This window comes from Coregonus clupeaformis, chromosome 10, assembly GCF_020615455.1.
Source record: "Coregonus clupeaformis isolate EN_2021a chromosome 10, ASM2061545v1, whole genome shotgun sequence".
Taxonomy (NCBI): domain Eukaryota; kingdom Metazoa; phylum Chordata; class Actinopteri; order Salmoniformes; family Salmonidae; genus Coregonus; species Coregonus clupeaformis.
Genome location: NC_059201.1, coordinates 11,928,823 through 11,947,346, shown reverse-complemented (window position 1 = coordinate 11,947,346; position 18,524 = coordinate 11,928,823). Strand labels below are relative to the sequence as shown.

General features: G+C 41.8%; 1 protein-coding gene across 2 annotated transcripts; it reads left to right on the top strand.

The window, feature by feature from the left end:
- Nucleotides 1–1,891: 1,891 nt before the first annotated feature.
- LOC121574843 (transmembrane protein 51) lies at nucleotides 1,892–16,214 on the top strand. Of its 2 annotated transcripts, none has more exons than XM_041887472.1 (3): nucleotides 1,892–2,136; nucleotides 12,824–13,296; nucleotides 14,397–16,214. In XM_041887472.1, the coding sequence occupies exons 2-3, from the start codon at nucleotides 12,902–12,904 to the stop codon at nucleotides 14,818–14,820; spliced, it is 819 nt and encodes a 272-aa protein (XP_041743406.1). In that variant the 5' UTR covers nucleotides 1,892–2,136; nucleotides 12,824–12,901; the 3' UTR covers nucleotides 14,821–16,214. The 2 variants fall into 2 exon arrangements, with proteins under 2 accessions (XP_041743406.1, XP_041743405.1); XM_041887471.1 differs by having other exon boundaries at nucleotides 1,892–2,141.
- The last annotated feature ends 2,310 nt before the right edge of the window (nucleotides 16,215–18,524 follow it).

The window sequence follows — 18,524 nt, the reverse complement described above, 5'->3', positions numbered from 1 at the left end:
ATACTGTATTACAATATTACTAATCAATTGATTAGAAGGTCAAGATTTAGCTATGTCTCTCTGTGTCACAGAGATTACAATATTGTAAATGTTTGTACAGTTTGCATTACAGATAATGAAGGACCTCAAACAAAGGAACAGTTCTATAATACCATGGTTTAGAATGTCTACGTAGGACAGAATGTCAAGGGAAATCGTTGTTTTATTATCAATAACTCGATTATCTTTACCACACATGATTGTAGCAAGAGTGCATGAGCTGTATGCAGTATGCAGTGTCAAACTCATTCCATAGAGGGCCAAGTGTCTGCAGGTTTTTGTTCTTCCCTTGTACTTGATTGATGAATTAAGGTCACTAATTAGTAAAGAACTCCCCTCACCTGGTTGTCTAGGTCTTAATTGAAAGGAAAAAACGAAAACTTGCAGACACTAGGCCCTCCACGGAATGATTTTGACACCCCGACTGTATACTGTACAACAGTATATTTCACCACTGCATTCCACAGCCATGTCTCTATATGCAAACAGCTGGAGGGGGACTCGAACCAGAGGAAGACAGGTCTGTCAGCTATGGGAGTCACCGACAGAAATCAACTCCAGCACCCTAGTGAACACAGTCATATGGAGAAACAAAGCAGCAACATTAGACTAGTTCAAACTAGTTAACTGTGGTTGTTGGTTGTGAGATGTGGTTTGAATATCAATGGCTTATGTGTTACAGAAAACACACACTATACTGTTGACTTTGGTATGGTATCACAATCGACTTTCACACAAGTATATCACATCCATATATAGTCAGACTACTGACAACAGAACAGAGGGGCAATTTCCATTAAATGTGAAAGAGTTTATATTGTATGTTTTCAAATAGATTAAGTAATAATGTATAATGTGCCATTGCTGATTATTATTTTATTTTTTACGGTTGTACATAAATGAACTACAATTCATTCTGGAGCACTTGTGTTTAGTGTACTCAATAATAAAGATATAAATGCTATCTAAAATTCACTTTATTGCAGTTTATTATGAGCACATAAGAAAATCGAGTAGTTATAATTGTTTTACATTTGTATTTAGTCTCCTCAGGCACTTCTCAGACAGGCCTATTTGGGGGAATAGAATTGTCGTTCGAAGTTTATTTGAGTTTTACGGGGAATTTCCAGCATAAGCGACACTCTTTATACAACCTGGACTCATGGGTAGACGTAACATAGTAAACTTAAAACCGGGACACTCCAATTGGTCTGTTATGTTACATTTCATTTGGTATGTATTAATTTGTGAATCTCCATCATTCATTTAATAAGAAATGTTATGAATTGCAATTTGTTGTTAGCTAGGTGGCTAATGTTAGCTAGGCTAGTGGTTAGGGTAAGGGGTACAGGAGGTTGGTGGCACATTAATTGGGGAGGATGGGCTCGTGGTAATGGCTGGAGAGGAATAGGTGGAATGGTAGCAAATACATCAAAAACATGGTTTCTGTGTGTTTGATCCCATTCCATTTGCTCCGTTCCAGACAATATTATGAGCCGGTTAGGAGTTAGGTTAAAGGGTTAAGGTTTAGCTAACATGCTAATAGTTGAATAGTAGCTAAACAGTTGTAAGTAGTTGCAATGTTGGTAATTAGCTAGAATGCTAAAGTTGTCCGTGATCAGATTTGAACACACAACTTTGGGTTGCTAGACATTCACATTATACACTCACCCATCCACCCTGACAACCACATACTTTATTTTTTGCCTTAACTAACCTTCTGTCTCATGTAACCAAACTAAATGTAACATTTACTAATCCCGGATTACTATGTTACGTCTCATCTATGAGACCAGGTTGCGTTATAAAAGTGCGCCTACGTGCTCTATGACCAAGGAGCAAAGAGTTTAAGCTTTACAACCGGGGGGAGTTTTCACTCTGGGTGGAATTTGGACAAAGTTCCTGTCTAACGTATTCCCTGAATTCTATAGACTATCATCGGGGGAAATACACACGTTAATACATATTTCAGATTGTGTAAATAGCAGGATTACATTCTGCATATTAGGGTGGCAATATCATAATCTTGAAAGACACCTGCGAAACATCAGGTATTCGATTGGGAGGGAAGTCATTGGGCGTTCACGGCTGGAAGGGGTAAGGTAAGGCCGTCTCAAATTGCAAATCACCTTGACAGTTTGAGCAGTGTTCAGACTAACTTTATTATAAATCTGTGAAGTATTAGGCCGTGTTATCTGATAACACAAAATCGCAGTTCTGATGGCAAGATCTAATGCCAGAGTTTGTGACATGATTTCAGTTCCTCCTTTTTAAATTCCTTCCCACTACAAACACCTTCGCTCAAATGGGTGGCAGCGAGAGATTGTATCCGGATTCGGGAGGGAGAATTGTAGTCAAATTGATACATTAAGATGGTATTAGTCTGATTAATCATGCTGTAATACACAATTTTGGTATATACAGCCTGAAACGAATGACTGTAAAGTCGTGTAAATGCTGCTTAGAAGCTAGCCCATGATCATGAGTCTGTTACATTACATTTACATAAAGTAAGAGTCATTGGATGAAGGCGGCTTCTGTAAAATTGTGTTTTGTTAGGAGGCGCGACGCTCGGTCTGGACATTAGCATGCGTTGTTTGCGGTACGGTTTTGGAAGCATAAGGACCTTATCTTTCATATCAGCGAGAAATAGTTTTCAAAAAAAAAATATTAAATTTATACACAACTTTTTATAGGGTTAGGTTCCCACAAGGCCATATTTCCATGTTACAGAGCTTGTTTAAGGAAAACGGATGGAAGATGGTGGACTACCTGTGCTAATTAGCTATCTGCGTCTCTGAACACGTGTAAACGGAAGACAGGCACCACAAACGTGTTGTCACTGAAAAATACTGTCAGCTACAACTGCGTTAAAACTGGTTTAAACAGTGAACAGTAAGTGTGTATTTAGCGTTTGTGAAATAATTTTTGATGTGAAATGAAAGTAGAGGGATTTATGTTTCTATAACTGTACCACAATTGAGAATAAATTCATGTTTAGATGGAGTATTTGGCTGTTTTGTCTTCCAGAGCCAATTCAACCTTTAAACAGAACATGCATGGCCTTGGAATAAGGAGTAACGTTATGCTTGGACTCTACAAGGTGTCGAAAGCGTTCCACAGGGATGCTGGACCATGTTGACTCCAATGCTTCCCACAGTTGTCAAGTTGGCTTGATGTCCTTTGGGTCGTGGACCATTCTTGATACACAAAGTCAACTGTTAACTGTCAAACCCAGCAGCGTTGCAGTTCTTGAGACAAACCGGTGTGCCTGGCACCTACTACCATAACCTGTTTAAAGGCACTTAAATATTTTTTCTTGCCCATTCACCCTCTGAATGGCACACATACACAATTCATGTCTCAAGGCTTAAAAATCCTTCTTTAACTTGTCTCCTCCCCTTCATCTACACTGATGGAAGTGGATTTAACAAGTGACATCAATAAGGGATCATAGTTTTCACCTGGATTCACCTGGCCAGTCAATGTTATGGAAAGAGCAGGTGTCCTTAATGTTTTGTATACTCAGTGTATACTGGAGTTGCTTACCAAGACGACATTGAATGTTCCTGAGTGGCCTTGTTACAGTTTTGACTTAAATCGGCTTGAAAATCTATGGCAAGACTTGAAAAGGTTGTCTAGCAATGATCTATCGCCCCGTAGCACTCACTTCTGTCATCATGAAGTGCTTTCAGAGACTAGTCAAGGATCATATCACCTCTACCTTACCTGCCACCCTAGACCCACTTCAATTTGCTTACTGCCACAATATTCAAATTCGACCTCCAGATGTCCCATAGTAATGAACGTGTCGGGAAGAGACAGACAGGTAGGCAGCTTTTCTCAGCCAGTCGAAATCATGAATCTGCATAATTTTCATGGATATATATAAAGAACTATCAATAGAAAATAGGTCAAACGAAATGAAGTGCAGCTAGTTTGAAGTCTTTCCAGCTTCAGTTGGAAGTGATTGTGTTAGCTGTGTTGTTGGCTAGCTCTCGAACAACAGTGTCCTGACGAGAGAGCACATTTTCTATGCCAGGTGAAATCGCGAATCATTAGCTCATTGTTATGGATGTATCCAAATAAATGTCACTGGAAATCAGCTTATGCAAATGCAGCTACTTCGTTGTTGGGGCGGCGCACAATTGGCCCAGTGTCGTCCAGGGTCTGGGAGGGAATGGCCGGCAGGGATGTAGCTCAGTTGGTAGAGCATGGCGTTTGCAACGCCAGGGTTGTGGGTTCGATTCCCACGGGGGGCCAGTATGAAAAAAAGTATAATGTATGCACTCACTACCTGTAAGTCGCTCTGAATAAGAGCGTCTGCTAAATGACTAAAATGTAAATGTAAAAATGTTGTTATTCTGGCTGCACTGTTTGATGTGACTGTAAGTTAGCCGTAGTTGGCTAGCTAGCAAGCAAGGGATAAGAACGTTGCCAGCCAGTATGGCAATGGAACGTTTAGAACTAACAACTGGGTCGCGTCCATAGATATAGAACAAAAAGACTGAAAGACTAGGTCGCGTCTCTGGCAACCGAACCGATAGAATGAACGACCAGCCGGCTTGGGTAGCAACCCTAGATTTGTGTCGGGACTATGTTACATTTCTTGTGGAAGGATGAAATACACTGCTCAAAAAAATAAAGGGAACACTAAAATAACACATCCTAGATCTGAATGAATGAAATAATCTTATTAAATACTTTTTTCTTTACATAGTTGAATGTGCTGACAACAAAATCACACAAAAATTATCAATGGAAATCAAATTTATCAACCCATGGAGGTCTGGATTTTGAGTCACACTCAAAATTAAAGTGGAAAACCACACTACAGGCTGATCCAACTTTGATGTAATGTCCTTAAAACAAGTCAAAATGAGGCTCAGTAGTGTGTGTGGCCTCCACGTGCCTGTATGACCTCCCTACAATGCCTGGGCATGCTCCTGATGAGGTGGCGGATGGTCTCCTGAGGGATCTCCTCCCAGACCTGGACTAAAGCATCCGCCAACTCCTGGGCAGTCTGTGGTGCAACGTGGCGTTGGTGGGTGGAGCGAGACATGATGTCCCAGATGTGCTCAATTGGATTCAGGTCTGGGGAACGGGCGGGCCAGTCCATAGCATCAATGCCTTCCTCTTGCAGGAACTGCTGACACACTCCAGCCACATGAGGTCTAGCATTGTCTTGCATTAGGAGGAACCCAGGGCCAACCGCACCAGCATATGGTCTCACAAGGTGTCTGAGGATCTTATCTCGGTACCTAATGGCAGTCAGGCTACCTCTGGCGAGCACATGGAGGGCTGTGCGGCCCCCCAAAGAAATGCCACCCCACACCATGACTGACCCACCCCCAAACCGGTCATGCTGGAGGATGTTGCAGGCATTAGAACGTTCTCCACGGCGTCTCCAGACTCTGTCACGTCTGTCACATGTGCTCAGTGTGAACCTGCTTTCATCTGTGAAGAGCACAGGGCGCCAGTGGTGAATTTGCCAATCTTGGTGTTCTCTGGCAAATGCCAAACGTCCTGCACAGTGTTGGGCTGTAAGCACAACCCCCACCTGTGGACGTCGGGCCCTCATACCACCCTCATGGAGTCTGTTTCTGACCGTTTGAGCAGACACATGCACATTTGTGGCCTGCTGGAGGTCATTTTGCAGGGCTCTGGCAGTGCTCCTCCTTGCACAAAGGCGGAGGTAGCGGTCCTGCTGCTGGGTTGTTGCCCTCCTACGGCTTCCTCCACGTCTCCTGATGTACTGACCTGTCTCCTGGTAGCGCCTCCATGCTCTGGACACTACGCTGACAGACACAGCAAACCTTCTTGCCACAGCTCGCATTGATGTGCCATCCTGGATGAGCTGCACTACCTGAGCCACTTGTGTGGGCTGTAGACTCCGTCTCATGCTACCACTAGAGTGAAAGCACCGCCAGCATTCAAAAGTGACCAAAACATCAGCCAGGAAGCATAGGAACTGAGAAGTGGTCTGTGGTCACCACCTGCAGAACCACTCCTTTATTGGGGGTGTCTTGCTAATTGCCTATAATTTCCACCTGTTGTCTATTCCATTTGCACAACAGCATGTGAAATGTATTGTCAATCAGTGTTGCTTCCTAAGTGGACAGTTTGATTTCACAGAAGTGTGATTGACTTGGAGTTACATTGTGTTGTTTAAGTGTTCCCTTAATTTTTTTGAGCAGTGTAGTTTGAATAAATTAATCAAAGTAAAGTTTTTAATGAAAATATGTCAATCATTATTTGAATATGTTGGTAACCCGTTGTATAAAAGTGATAATGTCCTCGACGCCGGTGTTTGGAGGATACTATTGGCATGGTTTTCCGGCCCTCGTCTCTGGCATAACAACACCCAGTTGAAGTCGGAAGTTTACATACACTTAGGTTGGTTTTTCAACCCCTCCACAAATGTCTTGTTAACAAACTATAGTTTTGGCAAGTCGGTTAGGACATCTACTTTGTGCATGACACAAGTCATTTTTCCAACAATTGTTTACACACAGATTATTTAACTAATACATTCACTGTATCACAATTCCAGTGGGTCAGAAGTTTACACACTAAGTTGACTGTGCCTTTAAACAGCATGGAAAATTCCAGAAAATGTCATGGCTTTAGAAGCTTCTGATAGGCTAATTTACATCATTTTAGTCAATTGGATGTGTACCTGTGGATGTATTTCAATACCTACCTTCAAACTCGGTGCCTCTTTGCTTGACATCATGGGAAAATCAAAAGAAATCAGGCAAGACCTCAGAAAAATTATTGTATACCTCCACAAGTCTGGTTCATCCTTGGGAGCCATTTCCAAACGCCTGAAGATACCACGTTCATCTGTACAAACAATAGTACGCAAGTATAAACACCATGGGACCATGCAGCCGTCATACCGCTCAGGAAGGAGACGCGTTCTGTCTCCTAGAGATTAACGTACTTTGGTGCGAAAAGTGCAAATCAATCCCAGAACAACAGCAAAGGACCTTGTGAAGATGCTGGAAGAAATAGGTACAAAAGTATCTATATCCACAGTAAAACGAGTCTTATATCGACAACCTGAAAGGCCGCTCAGCAAGGAAGAAGCCATTGCTCCAAAACCGCCATAAAAAAGCCAGACTACGGTTTGCAACTGCACATGGGAACAAAGATCGCACTTTTTGGAGAAATGTCCTCTGGTCTGATGAAACAAAAATGATGATGATATAATGACCATCGTTATGTTTGGAGGAAAAAGGGGGTGGCTTGCAAGCCGAACAACACCATCCCAACCGTGAAGCACGGGGTGGCAGCATCATGCTGTGGGGTGCTTTGCTGCAGGAGGGACTGGTGCACTTCACAAAATAGATGGTGTCAAGAGGAAGGAAAATTATGTGGATATATTGAAGCAACATCTCAAGACAGCAGTCAGGAAGTTAAAGCTTGGTCGCAAATGGGTCTTCCAAATGGACAATGACCCCAAGCATACTTCCAAAGTTGTGGCAAAATGGCTTAAGGACAACAAAGTCAAGGTATTGGAGTGGCCATCACAAAGCCCTGACCTCAATCCTATAGAAAATGTGTGGGCAGAACTGAAAAAGCGTGTGCAAGCAAGGAGGCCTACAAACCTGACTCAGTTACACCAGCTCTGTCAGGAGGAATGGGCCAAAATTCACCCAACTTATTGTGGGAAGCTTGTGGAAGGCTACTCGAAACGTTTGACCCAAGTTAAACAATTTAAAGGCAATGCTACCAAATACTAATTGAGTATATGTAAACTTCTGACCCACTGGGAATGTGATGAAAGAAATAAAAGCTGAAATAAATAATTCTCTCTACTATTATTCTGACATTTCACATTCTTAAAATAAAGTGGTGATACTAACTGACCTAAGACAGGGAACTTTTACTAGGAGTTTAAATGTATTTGGCTAAGGTGTATGTAAACTTCCGACTTCAACTGTATCCTCCAAACACCGGCTTCTTGGGCATTATCACTTAATTGTGACATTACATTCAGTGTTGTGATATCTTATTATAGTCAGTGTTGTGACATTACATTTGTATCAAGGTAGAGGGAGGTTGTGCTCTAAGCATGGGTGTACACTGAGTATACTAAACATATTTTCCCCTCAGAACAGCCTCAATATGTCGGGGCATGGACTCTACAAGGTGTCGAAAGCGTTCCAAAGGGATGCTGGCCCATGTTGACTCCAATGCTTCCCACAGTTGTCAAGTTGGCTGGATATAATCTGTGTGGTGGACTGTTCTTGATACACACAGGAAACTGTTGAGCATGAAAAACCCAGCAGTGTTGCAGTTCTTGACACAACCCGGTTCACCTGGCTAGGGCTGTTACGGTGACCGTATTACTGCCACACCGGCAGTCACGAGTCAAATTCCACGTAACAGTTTAGTCACAGTAATTAGGCTTCTCCAAGCTCTGATGCTGCTGATGGTCATTAGCAGCCTACCAAACTTGCTAACTGCCTGGTACTCGGCACTCTATTTTCCCTCTTATAATTTACATTTAAGCCATTTAGACGCTCTTATTTAAGCCATTTAGACGCTCTTTAAGCCATGCAGACGCTCTTATCCAGAGTGACTTACAAATTCACTCTGATATCAATGCAAATGTAATCAAAAGTCTAATCAAACACTTCATGAGCTCATGTTGCGCAACATTTCTACAGGCTATGCAATTGCGTGAGAAAACAGAGTGATGGCCTCTTAAAAGAGGATCCCATCAGCTTTCAATAGGGTAGGCCTACTATATTTATTTCTCAACTTTCATAATATTAAACACATTGTTTCTCTTTACAACCGGAGTATAGCCTACCTAGCTGGCATGAAAATGAACCACAGGAAAAGTGTCCTCCATTCACTATTTAAGTGCATAGATTACGTATTTTTGTCCGCTGCCCCTGTTTCGAGACCGGTGCATGATTATTTTTCATTTACATTTTAGTCATTTAGCAGACGCTCTTTTCCAGAGCGACTTACAGTTAGTGAATGCATATGTTTTTTTTTTTTTTTTTTTTTCATACTGGCCCCCCGTGGGAAACGAACCCACATCCCTGCCGGCCAAACCCTCCCCTACCTTGGACGACGCTGGACCAATTGTGCGCCACCCATGGGTCTCCCGGTTGCGGCCGGCTGCGACAGAGCCTGGACTCTAACCAGGATCTCTAGTGGCACAGCTAGCACTGCGATGCAGTGCCTTAGACCACTGCGCCACTCGGGAGTCAATTATCCATTCTCAATCAAAATAAGTTTCACACATATTTAGTATATGTAAAGACAAGATTAAATCAAGAATAGTGTGATGGGTGACAATATTAGCCTATCACGTGTGAATGATGCCCAGCTTAAGGCAAGAAACGGTGCATACGTTGTTTTGCGCCTTTTTCAAATCATAGTCGCACACCTCATGTAGCTTAGCCCATAGGCCTATATGTTTTGATAAGGTTTGTATCACAACTAAAGTGGCCAAATAACTTCTTAAAATGAAGCACATTAATCCACTTTACAATGGGTGTAGAGCCTAACTGGCATACGTGCGTGAGTTTCAAGTTTAGGGAAAATAATTTTCACCATAAAAATGCACCTTTATGATAAAAGCATTACATGCATAATCGCATTTGTGGTCACTTTTGAGAATGGTGTTTTCCTGCTAATGGAACATTTGCGCTTATAGCCTACTGCCGTGTGCGCATTGCTGAGCTTAAAATGTGAAGAAATAGCCTAATAGTTTATCAACATTTTAAGCTAAACGTTCTCATCTGTTGCGTCAGGATCATTGCTTAAAACAGGTTTTTTTATGCTAATGGTTGTATTAATTTGGGATCTATCGCATCCCACAACTGTCCCAGACTATGTTTAGAATATTTATTGTTATTATTATCTCGCATAGAATAGGTCAACTTTTGTACTATGGGGGATAGTAGATTGACATACTGTAGGCTAGTGTTTTTGCTGTTCGTTAGGCCTACTCATCTTGTTGGCTGATGAAAAGTAAATGTGGACAGTTCTTCCAATATCTTCCATATGCGCCTCGGAATTGGCTAAGGCGCACAGTTGCGTCCCCGACGTCCGTCTTCACTTGTAGCCTGTGAGAAAGACCCTATCACATGACTGAGAGCTATGTGAGTGAGAGGTGCTTCGGCACGCAGCAGGGAGATGGGAATTATAATTATTATATTCAGCCCAAGGGCACAACGGCCACTGGCTGCGAAAGGTATGGATATTTTTAGGGGGCATTACGGCCACACAAAGGGGATGCAGCCGGGAAATTTGAGGCATTATCAAGTGCTTGTCAAATTGTGAATGAGAGACTGATGAAGTGGTGTACAGCCTGTACAAAAAACAAAGCAGAGCTCATGCCTTTCATGAGACTTTTTTCAAATCATCATTAGTCACATGCAGCCTTAGAATGTATTAAAATCAAAACATATAGCCCAGCATTTCTATCACAACTAAAGTTACATAAATAACTCTAAATTAAGCATATACTGTAGGAGTACCTGTTTCTTTGTTACCGCTCAACACAGAATAGCCGCATGTGCGTACTCCTTCAGTTTGGAGAAAATAGCCTTTCTATTTTATTCAGCTATGTTCAATTGTATTCTTCTATAAAATAATGCCACGGAATTCTAAGCAAATCTTGTCTGATAAATGAACTAGTGTAGCTCACAGCCATATGGCATAGCCAGATCAGGACCTAACATAAGGACAACTCAGAGTATGCTATTCTGTTCTTCTGAAATGGACTACATTTTCTTCATATCATGTTTCTTTAGACCTGTCTAAAATAAATAATGGATTTATTGTGATGGTGTAGGCTATATTACATGGATTTATTAGACTTTTTAAAATGTAGAAGTTCCAAAGGTCTACATCAGTGGCTTGTAGGCTATGCGTAGAAGCCAGGAGATGCTAAATGTATTTGTTAATTAACAGTCAATTACCGTGAGACTGGAAGTTATTTAGTTGACAATCACCGGCTGACAATTTCATGACCGCCACAGCCATACACCTGGCACCTACTACCATACCCCGTTCAAAGGTACTTAAATATTTTGTCTTGCCCATTCACCCTCTGAATGGCACACATACACAATCCATGTCTCAATTGTCTCGAGGCTTAAAAATCCTTATTTAACCTGTCTTCTCCCCTTCATCTACACTGATTTTGAAGTGGATTTAACAAGTGACATCAATAAGGGATCATAGCTTTCACCTGGTCAGTCTGTCATGGAAAGAACATTGTGTACATATCAGTTGTATTACTATGCATACTACCTTCCTGTAATTACTTTTTATTTGTTTTAATTTTGACTTGATTATTATTGACATTGTACTGCAATGTTGAGGGAGCTAGCACGTAAGCATTTCACTGCACCTTTTATACCTGTTGTAAACTGTACGTGAAATTTAATTTGATTTGCAGGACATGCCAACTTACTGTTTAAGTGCCTTGAACCAGGGGTTTCTGGCTTTGTATAATAGAAGATTGTCATTGAGTCTGTTGTACAGAATCTTGCACTACGACTGCTCTTTTTGCAACGTCTGTATTTGTTGTAGAACACCTGACTTGAGTAATGTGTTTGCTTGTCAACTTGAAAGCACACCAAGGCCTAACCGTTGTTGCTATAGGAGGCTTTTTCATGCATTCATGCTTCTGATATTGTCACTGTACCATAACGTTCACGTCAATAATGTATAGGGTATATATTATAATGTTGAATACACTGTTATCACAAAACATTCCATATCAGGAATATGTTTCATACGAAAGTCATGCACACTCTTCATAGGCTGTAGGCTACACTCTTAGGCCAAAGTGGTATTACATTCAGACTCCCTAAACAAGTTGTTTTCATGGTATGGTTGGCCTTTTAGAGATTCATCAGTGTCAGATTTCTGTGTTGTTGTTTAGGGGCCCTTTGCTGCACTAGGAGCTAAAAGGAGTAAGTACTGTCAGTGTTTGCTGAATCCACGTTAAGTGACTCATAGCATAATATGGAGGTATCATTATGAGACAGTCATTTTGCCCATATCCTCCATTTACATTGTGAAATGCTCTTCCTGTAAATTACACTGTGAAATGTTCTAGTTGTAAACTGAAAAGAAACAAGTGGAAGTGCCAGCAGTTTACAATCGTCTGTTGGTTATACTATAGTAATACAACCTGAACACAGCCTGAGCAACGTGTAGTGTTGGTTTAGCATGTTTTAGGAGGGCTAGACCCACAAAAGGGACGTACAGGACATTTTTGGGGTAATATATTGTCACTGGAAATACCAACACATTCACAAAGTGAAGTATTTAAAGACTGTGATACATTACCATGGTATATATTATGTTGCCATGCACACTACCTCCAACAATACATTTTAACGGATTTCAAACCACAGGGCTAGCCTTTAATTTGGACTTTATAGTCTTGAGGAAGATTTCCTAGAACTTCACTACAATAGTATAGACCTACATTATTTCCTGGTGCTTTTTGGTCAATGAATGGCTCATTCACATGATTAATTCAGCTCTCTTTGATTGGAACTATTCCAGCTGCACTTTATCATGTAAAATATGTTCGTGAAGAACTAAAACACAGCTTAATGTAACCCTCCATGAACTTCTCTGGCTTTGGCCCCCTTCCCAGCCACATTGTGTCTATTCCAGGAAGTTGTTCATTGTCATCTGATTTCAGCTAGTCTGGGCCTTTGCCAGTTTTTATTTTGTTGTTACATTCCTGCTCCTTAATGTGAAAACAACTTTACTCTCTCACACATTGCAGGTTAGGTCTACGGTTCTTCCCTTGAGTCTCCTCTCCCCAGTCTGGTGGTGTGGCACTTCTGGTGGGTCCAGGTGGAGGATGTGTTCCAGTGGTGGTCCAGACAGCTCTGGCCATGGGGGCAGCCGGTCAGGCTCCTCGTATGCCCTGTGTGCCCTGGGGGTGGGGCTCATAGCCCTGGGCATCGTCATGATCGTGTGGACTGTGGTGCCCGGCGATGCTTCCCAGACAACCAAGGCTCTGGGCAACTTCAGTGTCACTGTGCCAGTGGACCATGCTGGGTATGACGAGAAGGACAGGGAAACAGCGAAGACCTCATCAATAGCCTATGTGCTGGTGGGGGCGGGGCTGGCCATGCTGCTGCTGTCCATCTACCTGGCGGTGAGGAACAAGCGGAGGGGGTGCCAGAGAGGACAGGAGACACGGGCCGTAGGTGTCCCCTTTGTGGACCATGTGGCTGGGGAGGCAGGAGAGACGTGAGTGCTTCAATCGATTAGATAATCACTGTCTCCCGAGTGGCGCAGTGGTCTAAGGCACTGCATCGCAGTGCTAGCTGTGCCACTAGAGATCCTGGTTCGAATCCTGTCGTAGCCGGCTGCGACCAGGAGACCCATGGGGCGGCGCACAATTGGCCCAGCGTCGTCCAGGGTAGGGGAGGGAATGGCCGGCAGGGATGTAGCTCAGTTGGTAGAGCCAGGGTTGTGGGTTCGATTCCCACGGGGGGGCAGTATGAAAAAATAAAAAATAATGTATGCACTAACTAACTGTAAGTCGCTCTGGATAAGAGCGTCTTCTAAATGACTAAAATGTAAATGTAAATGTAACAGTGACTGATTTTAATCATCCAAGAAGGTGTTCAAAGAGGCTTCGTTTTCACTATTAACCCATATGACTTAGTTTCTAGGATGATGCCTGGAACATTGATTGACAGTTGTTAAAGCACCAGTTAATCTACACTGAGTGTACAAAACATTAAGAACACCTTAATATTGAGTTGTCTTGCCCACTCACCCTCCAAATGGCACACATACACAATCCATGTCTCAATTGTCTCAAGGCTTTAAAATCCTTCTTTAACCTGTCTCCTCACCTTCATCTACACTGATTTGAAGTGGATTTAACAAGTGACATCAATAAGGGATCATAGCTTTCACCTGGTCAGTCTGTCATGGAAAGAGCAGGTGTCCTTAATGTTTTGTACACAAAACTAGCACCAAATGTCAATACCAGTAGTAATTAAGGAATAAAAATCCATGAGAGAAAAAATAGATATATTACGCTGTGCAACACTGCAAAGCTTTTTACCACTATTGGCTGGTGTGGCCAGTTGTGTGTACAACTTCCTGCATTACAAGTGGCTCTCCTTTGTGAGGTTGACAACAATGGCAGAAACATATAATTACAAAAGCTCTTATTGTCCTGGCAATGGATGTTTTGGGGATTATGATCAGTTAAGAAGCAGTACTTAGCTATTTTAGGCGTTTCTAGTATCCTTAAAAAAACCATGAAGAAATATAAATGATAGCTGAAATGTTGCTCTTTTTTTTTACCGCCGTCCCTGTACATTGTTTTGCAGTGCAGAGGAGCCAGCACCAGCCTACGACGTGCCCAGCTATGAGGAGGTGGTCACCAGTGGCCAGTACCCCATACGTCAGAGCAACTTACGCCATAGCACCTCTCAGCTGCCTTCGTACGAAGACCTCATCAGTGCTGTGGAAAAAGAGGGGGAGGGCCCAAGAGCAGTCATTTCAGAGGATGTTCTTCCCACCACTCCGGCCCTGGCGCCCCAGCCCGCCCCCGCCGCTTCAGCCAACCCCCCCACACGCAGCAGCAGTCGGACCAGCCGGCTACTACGGCCACTAAGGGTACGCAGAATCAAGTCAGAGAAACTCCATCTGAAGGACTTCCGTTTTAAAGTCTGCAACCCTACTGATGTGAAGGTGACCATTGAACCCATCACGCCGCCACCACAGTATGATGATAAGATGCCTGAGTTCTGACAGCGCCCTCGGGCCTAGCAGGACTACAAGCATTGTTTTTCAATGTTGAGTAAAACAACACTATTGCTGGATCAGATGGACTAACAATAATAGTATTTCTGGAGAGCAGTGCCTTTATAACATATGCTTTGTGGATATAGGCCCTGAACTCACACATACCATCTCAGAGTGGGAGTGCTGATCTAGGATCTGTCCATACAATCTCATTAATTATGAACTGAAAGGCAAAACTGATCCTACATCAGCACTCCCACTGAGACGCTTCGTGGATACGGGCCCTGAGTCCAGAGGCCTGGCTGGGAGTCTTCTTCCTTCACACTGAGACAGACCGAGACACTTACATTGTTGCTTTGAATTAAGGTGTTTCTCTGCTCCATCTTGACTCGTTTATTGAAATCTGCTTAATTACCTATTTATTCCAGGGCTTATTTTTTATATGTGCACTATGCTGTCTGTTTAGAACACTGTGGCTGTTTTTTTTTAAAGATGATTAGCTATCTTATTCTTATCTTGTGTACAAATACCTCTTCACATCCAGAAAATGTCCTTAATCTTTTAGATGGAATGCATATAATGGTATCATAATAGTGCCTTGGTAATTGTATTGTATCAGCAGAAACAATCCATGCCATCAGTTTGTCCCACACTGTGATTGCTCATGGACCACTGTAAACAAATGCCCTGTGAAAATTGTAGTTTCATGTCAGTTTATACAAAGAATGGCACAACTTTTTAAAATGTGTTTTATAGTACTACTATGTAGAGGACATGCTGAAGCCAAGGGATCATTAGAATACCTATATGTTGATTGGCCTCTGTGTTGAAGTTTGGTGTTTGGAGAGTATTGAATGTGAATCATGAAAATGGCCACTTTCTATAACTGCAGCAACAATGAAAGGGAATAAGAGTTGTCTCAACAACTTTACCTTCAACGGAATAGCAATTAGAATACCCTCAAGTCCAAATAAACTGTAAGAGCTTTATCTCTGATAATTGATCTAATAATTAACTATGCACATTTTTACAGCGTTAGAGTGTTTTGGTAAGATTGCTTCAAGGATTCTTTGCTTATGTGGACCTTGAATGAATGTAACTTTATAGTGCTGACCCATTTCACCTGAATAGAGCCATGTTTGGGAGGATCATTGGAGAAGCATAATGTTCTTAGAATTTAACAGCAGTTATATTTATTCAAGATTTTTGGTCATCTGACACTGTAGGAGAAAATATTGAACAATTGTTCTCATGAGGGGGCGGTGTACTGTATATGTACCTAGCGTAGTTAACCAAACTAAATCGATAGTACTGTATGAATGACCTCTGGTCTGTAGGATTGGTTTGCGTGTATGTGCTGGTTTCTCTATTGACACATTTAAATAATAAGTAATGAAAGGTATTGGGGTAATTGTGTCTGTTTTTAAAAAGGTTAAATATCAATGTATTTGTTAAAAACATGTACAAAGCAAATTATTTTGGGATTTATGAGAAAATAAAACTGAATGACTAAATTGTGTTGTATGGATTACAATCTTACACTGAACATTCAATATTTAAAGCTTTACCATCTCACATTAATTCATGTTACATGTGTAAACAAACAATATGTTGCCCAGAATGTTCTTTGGCCTACGGTTATATAATAAGATTGTAATTTTTTATATTGCCATAAAATTCCTATGGCTTCCTATTTTTCCAGCTCTTATTAACTGATATTTTAGCACCCTCTAGTGGTACAAAACTGTCTCAATGAAGCCATGTAAAGTGAAGGACTGGGTGGGAGTTTATTCCTGACCATGCGATCAGACAGGGGAAAACTGGGCCCATGGGTGGATTCATTACGTCTTGCAATGGAAACCGTTTAAGAACCAAACGGAAGCAAACGGAACGAAATGGGGCAGGAACTACCTGAATTTGTCCAGTAGAAACGCTCGTGTTCGATGCAAAACGTTTTCTGTTTGGAGTAAACGTTTTCTGTTGCAAAACATCGACATTATTATTATATTATTGCATATCTGTAACGTTCAACATTTGGCTACTGAACGTGGCCATGGGGTGTATTCACTATGTCTTCCAACGGAAACTGTTTACTGTTCAAGAAATAAACGGAAGCAAACAACCTAACGGAGAGGGACCTACCTGAATTTGTCCATAGAAACGCTAGTTTTTGTTGCAAAACGTTTTCCATTTGGAGTAAAAGGTTTCTGTTGCAAAACGTTTTGCAACAGAATTGGCGTTTTCTGCACCAAAGAGTTCAGCATATGTGGCAGAAATTAAGACTGCTACATAAACCTATAGTATACACTAACTTATTGTACACATTTTTCCAGGCTGTATCACAATCTGGCTGTAATTGGGAGTCTCATAGGGTGGTGGCACAATTGGCATCGGCCGGGCTAGAACATGTATATTTATTTTATATTATATAACATTTCTAAGCATTCATAATGGCGTATTCATGAATGTTATTTTAAAGTGTTAAAGGCTAGGATTTGCTATAATCTTGTAAGCTACTAAAATACCCAATTGAAATAATTTAGCCTAATGTGACTATTAAAAAATAAAATAATAATAGTAATATTTTGTGTGATATATTCATTTGGAGATTAGGGTTTGATAACTAAATGTACTTATTTATGTTTAGCAATGGGGGAAAAAACATTGTTGTAAGGTTATGTTTGGGCTAGGGGAGACCGGGGCTAAATGTAACACTTTTTGCCTTTTGCTTATTTATGTATATACTATTTTAGGGCTCTATTTAATGTGTATCGCGGTATGTCAGTCTTACAGCGTGGATGAAATTTAAAGGCAGTATTCCCACATTAGTGTGTGTTGGAACATTGCTGTGGGGACATGCTTCCATTCAGCCACAAGAGCATTAGTGAGGTCGGGCACTGATGTTGGGCGATTAGGCCTGGCTCGCAGTCGGCATTCCAATTCATCCCAAAGGTGTTCGAAGGGGTTCAGGTCAGGGCTCTGTGCAGGCCAGTCAAGTTCTTCCACACCAATCTCAACAAACCATTTCTGTATGGACCTCACTTTGTGTACAGGTTTCATGCTGAAACAGGAATTGGCCTTCCCCAAACTGTTGCCACAAAGTTGGAAGCACAGAAATGTCTAGAATGTCATTGTGTGCTGTATCGTTTAGATTTCCCTTCACTAGAAATAAGGGGCCTAGCCCGAACCATGAAAAACAGCACCAGACTATTATTCCTCCTCCACCAAACGTTACAGTTGGCACTATGCATTGGGGCAGGTAGCGCTCTCCTGGCATCAGCCAAACCCAGATTTGTCCGTCGGACTGCTAGATGGTGAAGCGTGATTCATCACTGCTCCAGAGTCCAATGGCTCCTAGACGTTTCCACTTCACAATAACAGCACTTACAGTTGACCGAGGCAGCTCTAGCAGGGCAAAAATTTGACGAACTGACTTGTTGGAAAGGTGGCATCCTATGACGGTGCCACGTTGAAAGTCACTGAGCTCTTCAGTAAGGCCGTTCTACTGCCAATTATTGTCTACTGCCAATTATTGTCTATGGAGATTGCATGGCTGTGTGCTCGATTTTATACACCTGTCAGCAACGGGTGTGGCTGAACTAGCTAAAACCACTCATTTGAAGGGATGTCCTCATACTTTTGTATATATAGTGTATATGTCTCAGCTACCATTACACACTGTAACTCAGTTCCTAGGACATACCAGTTGT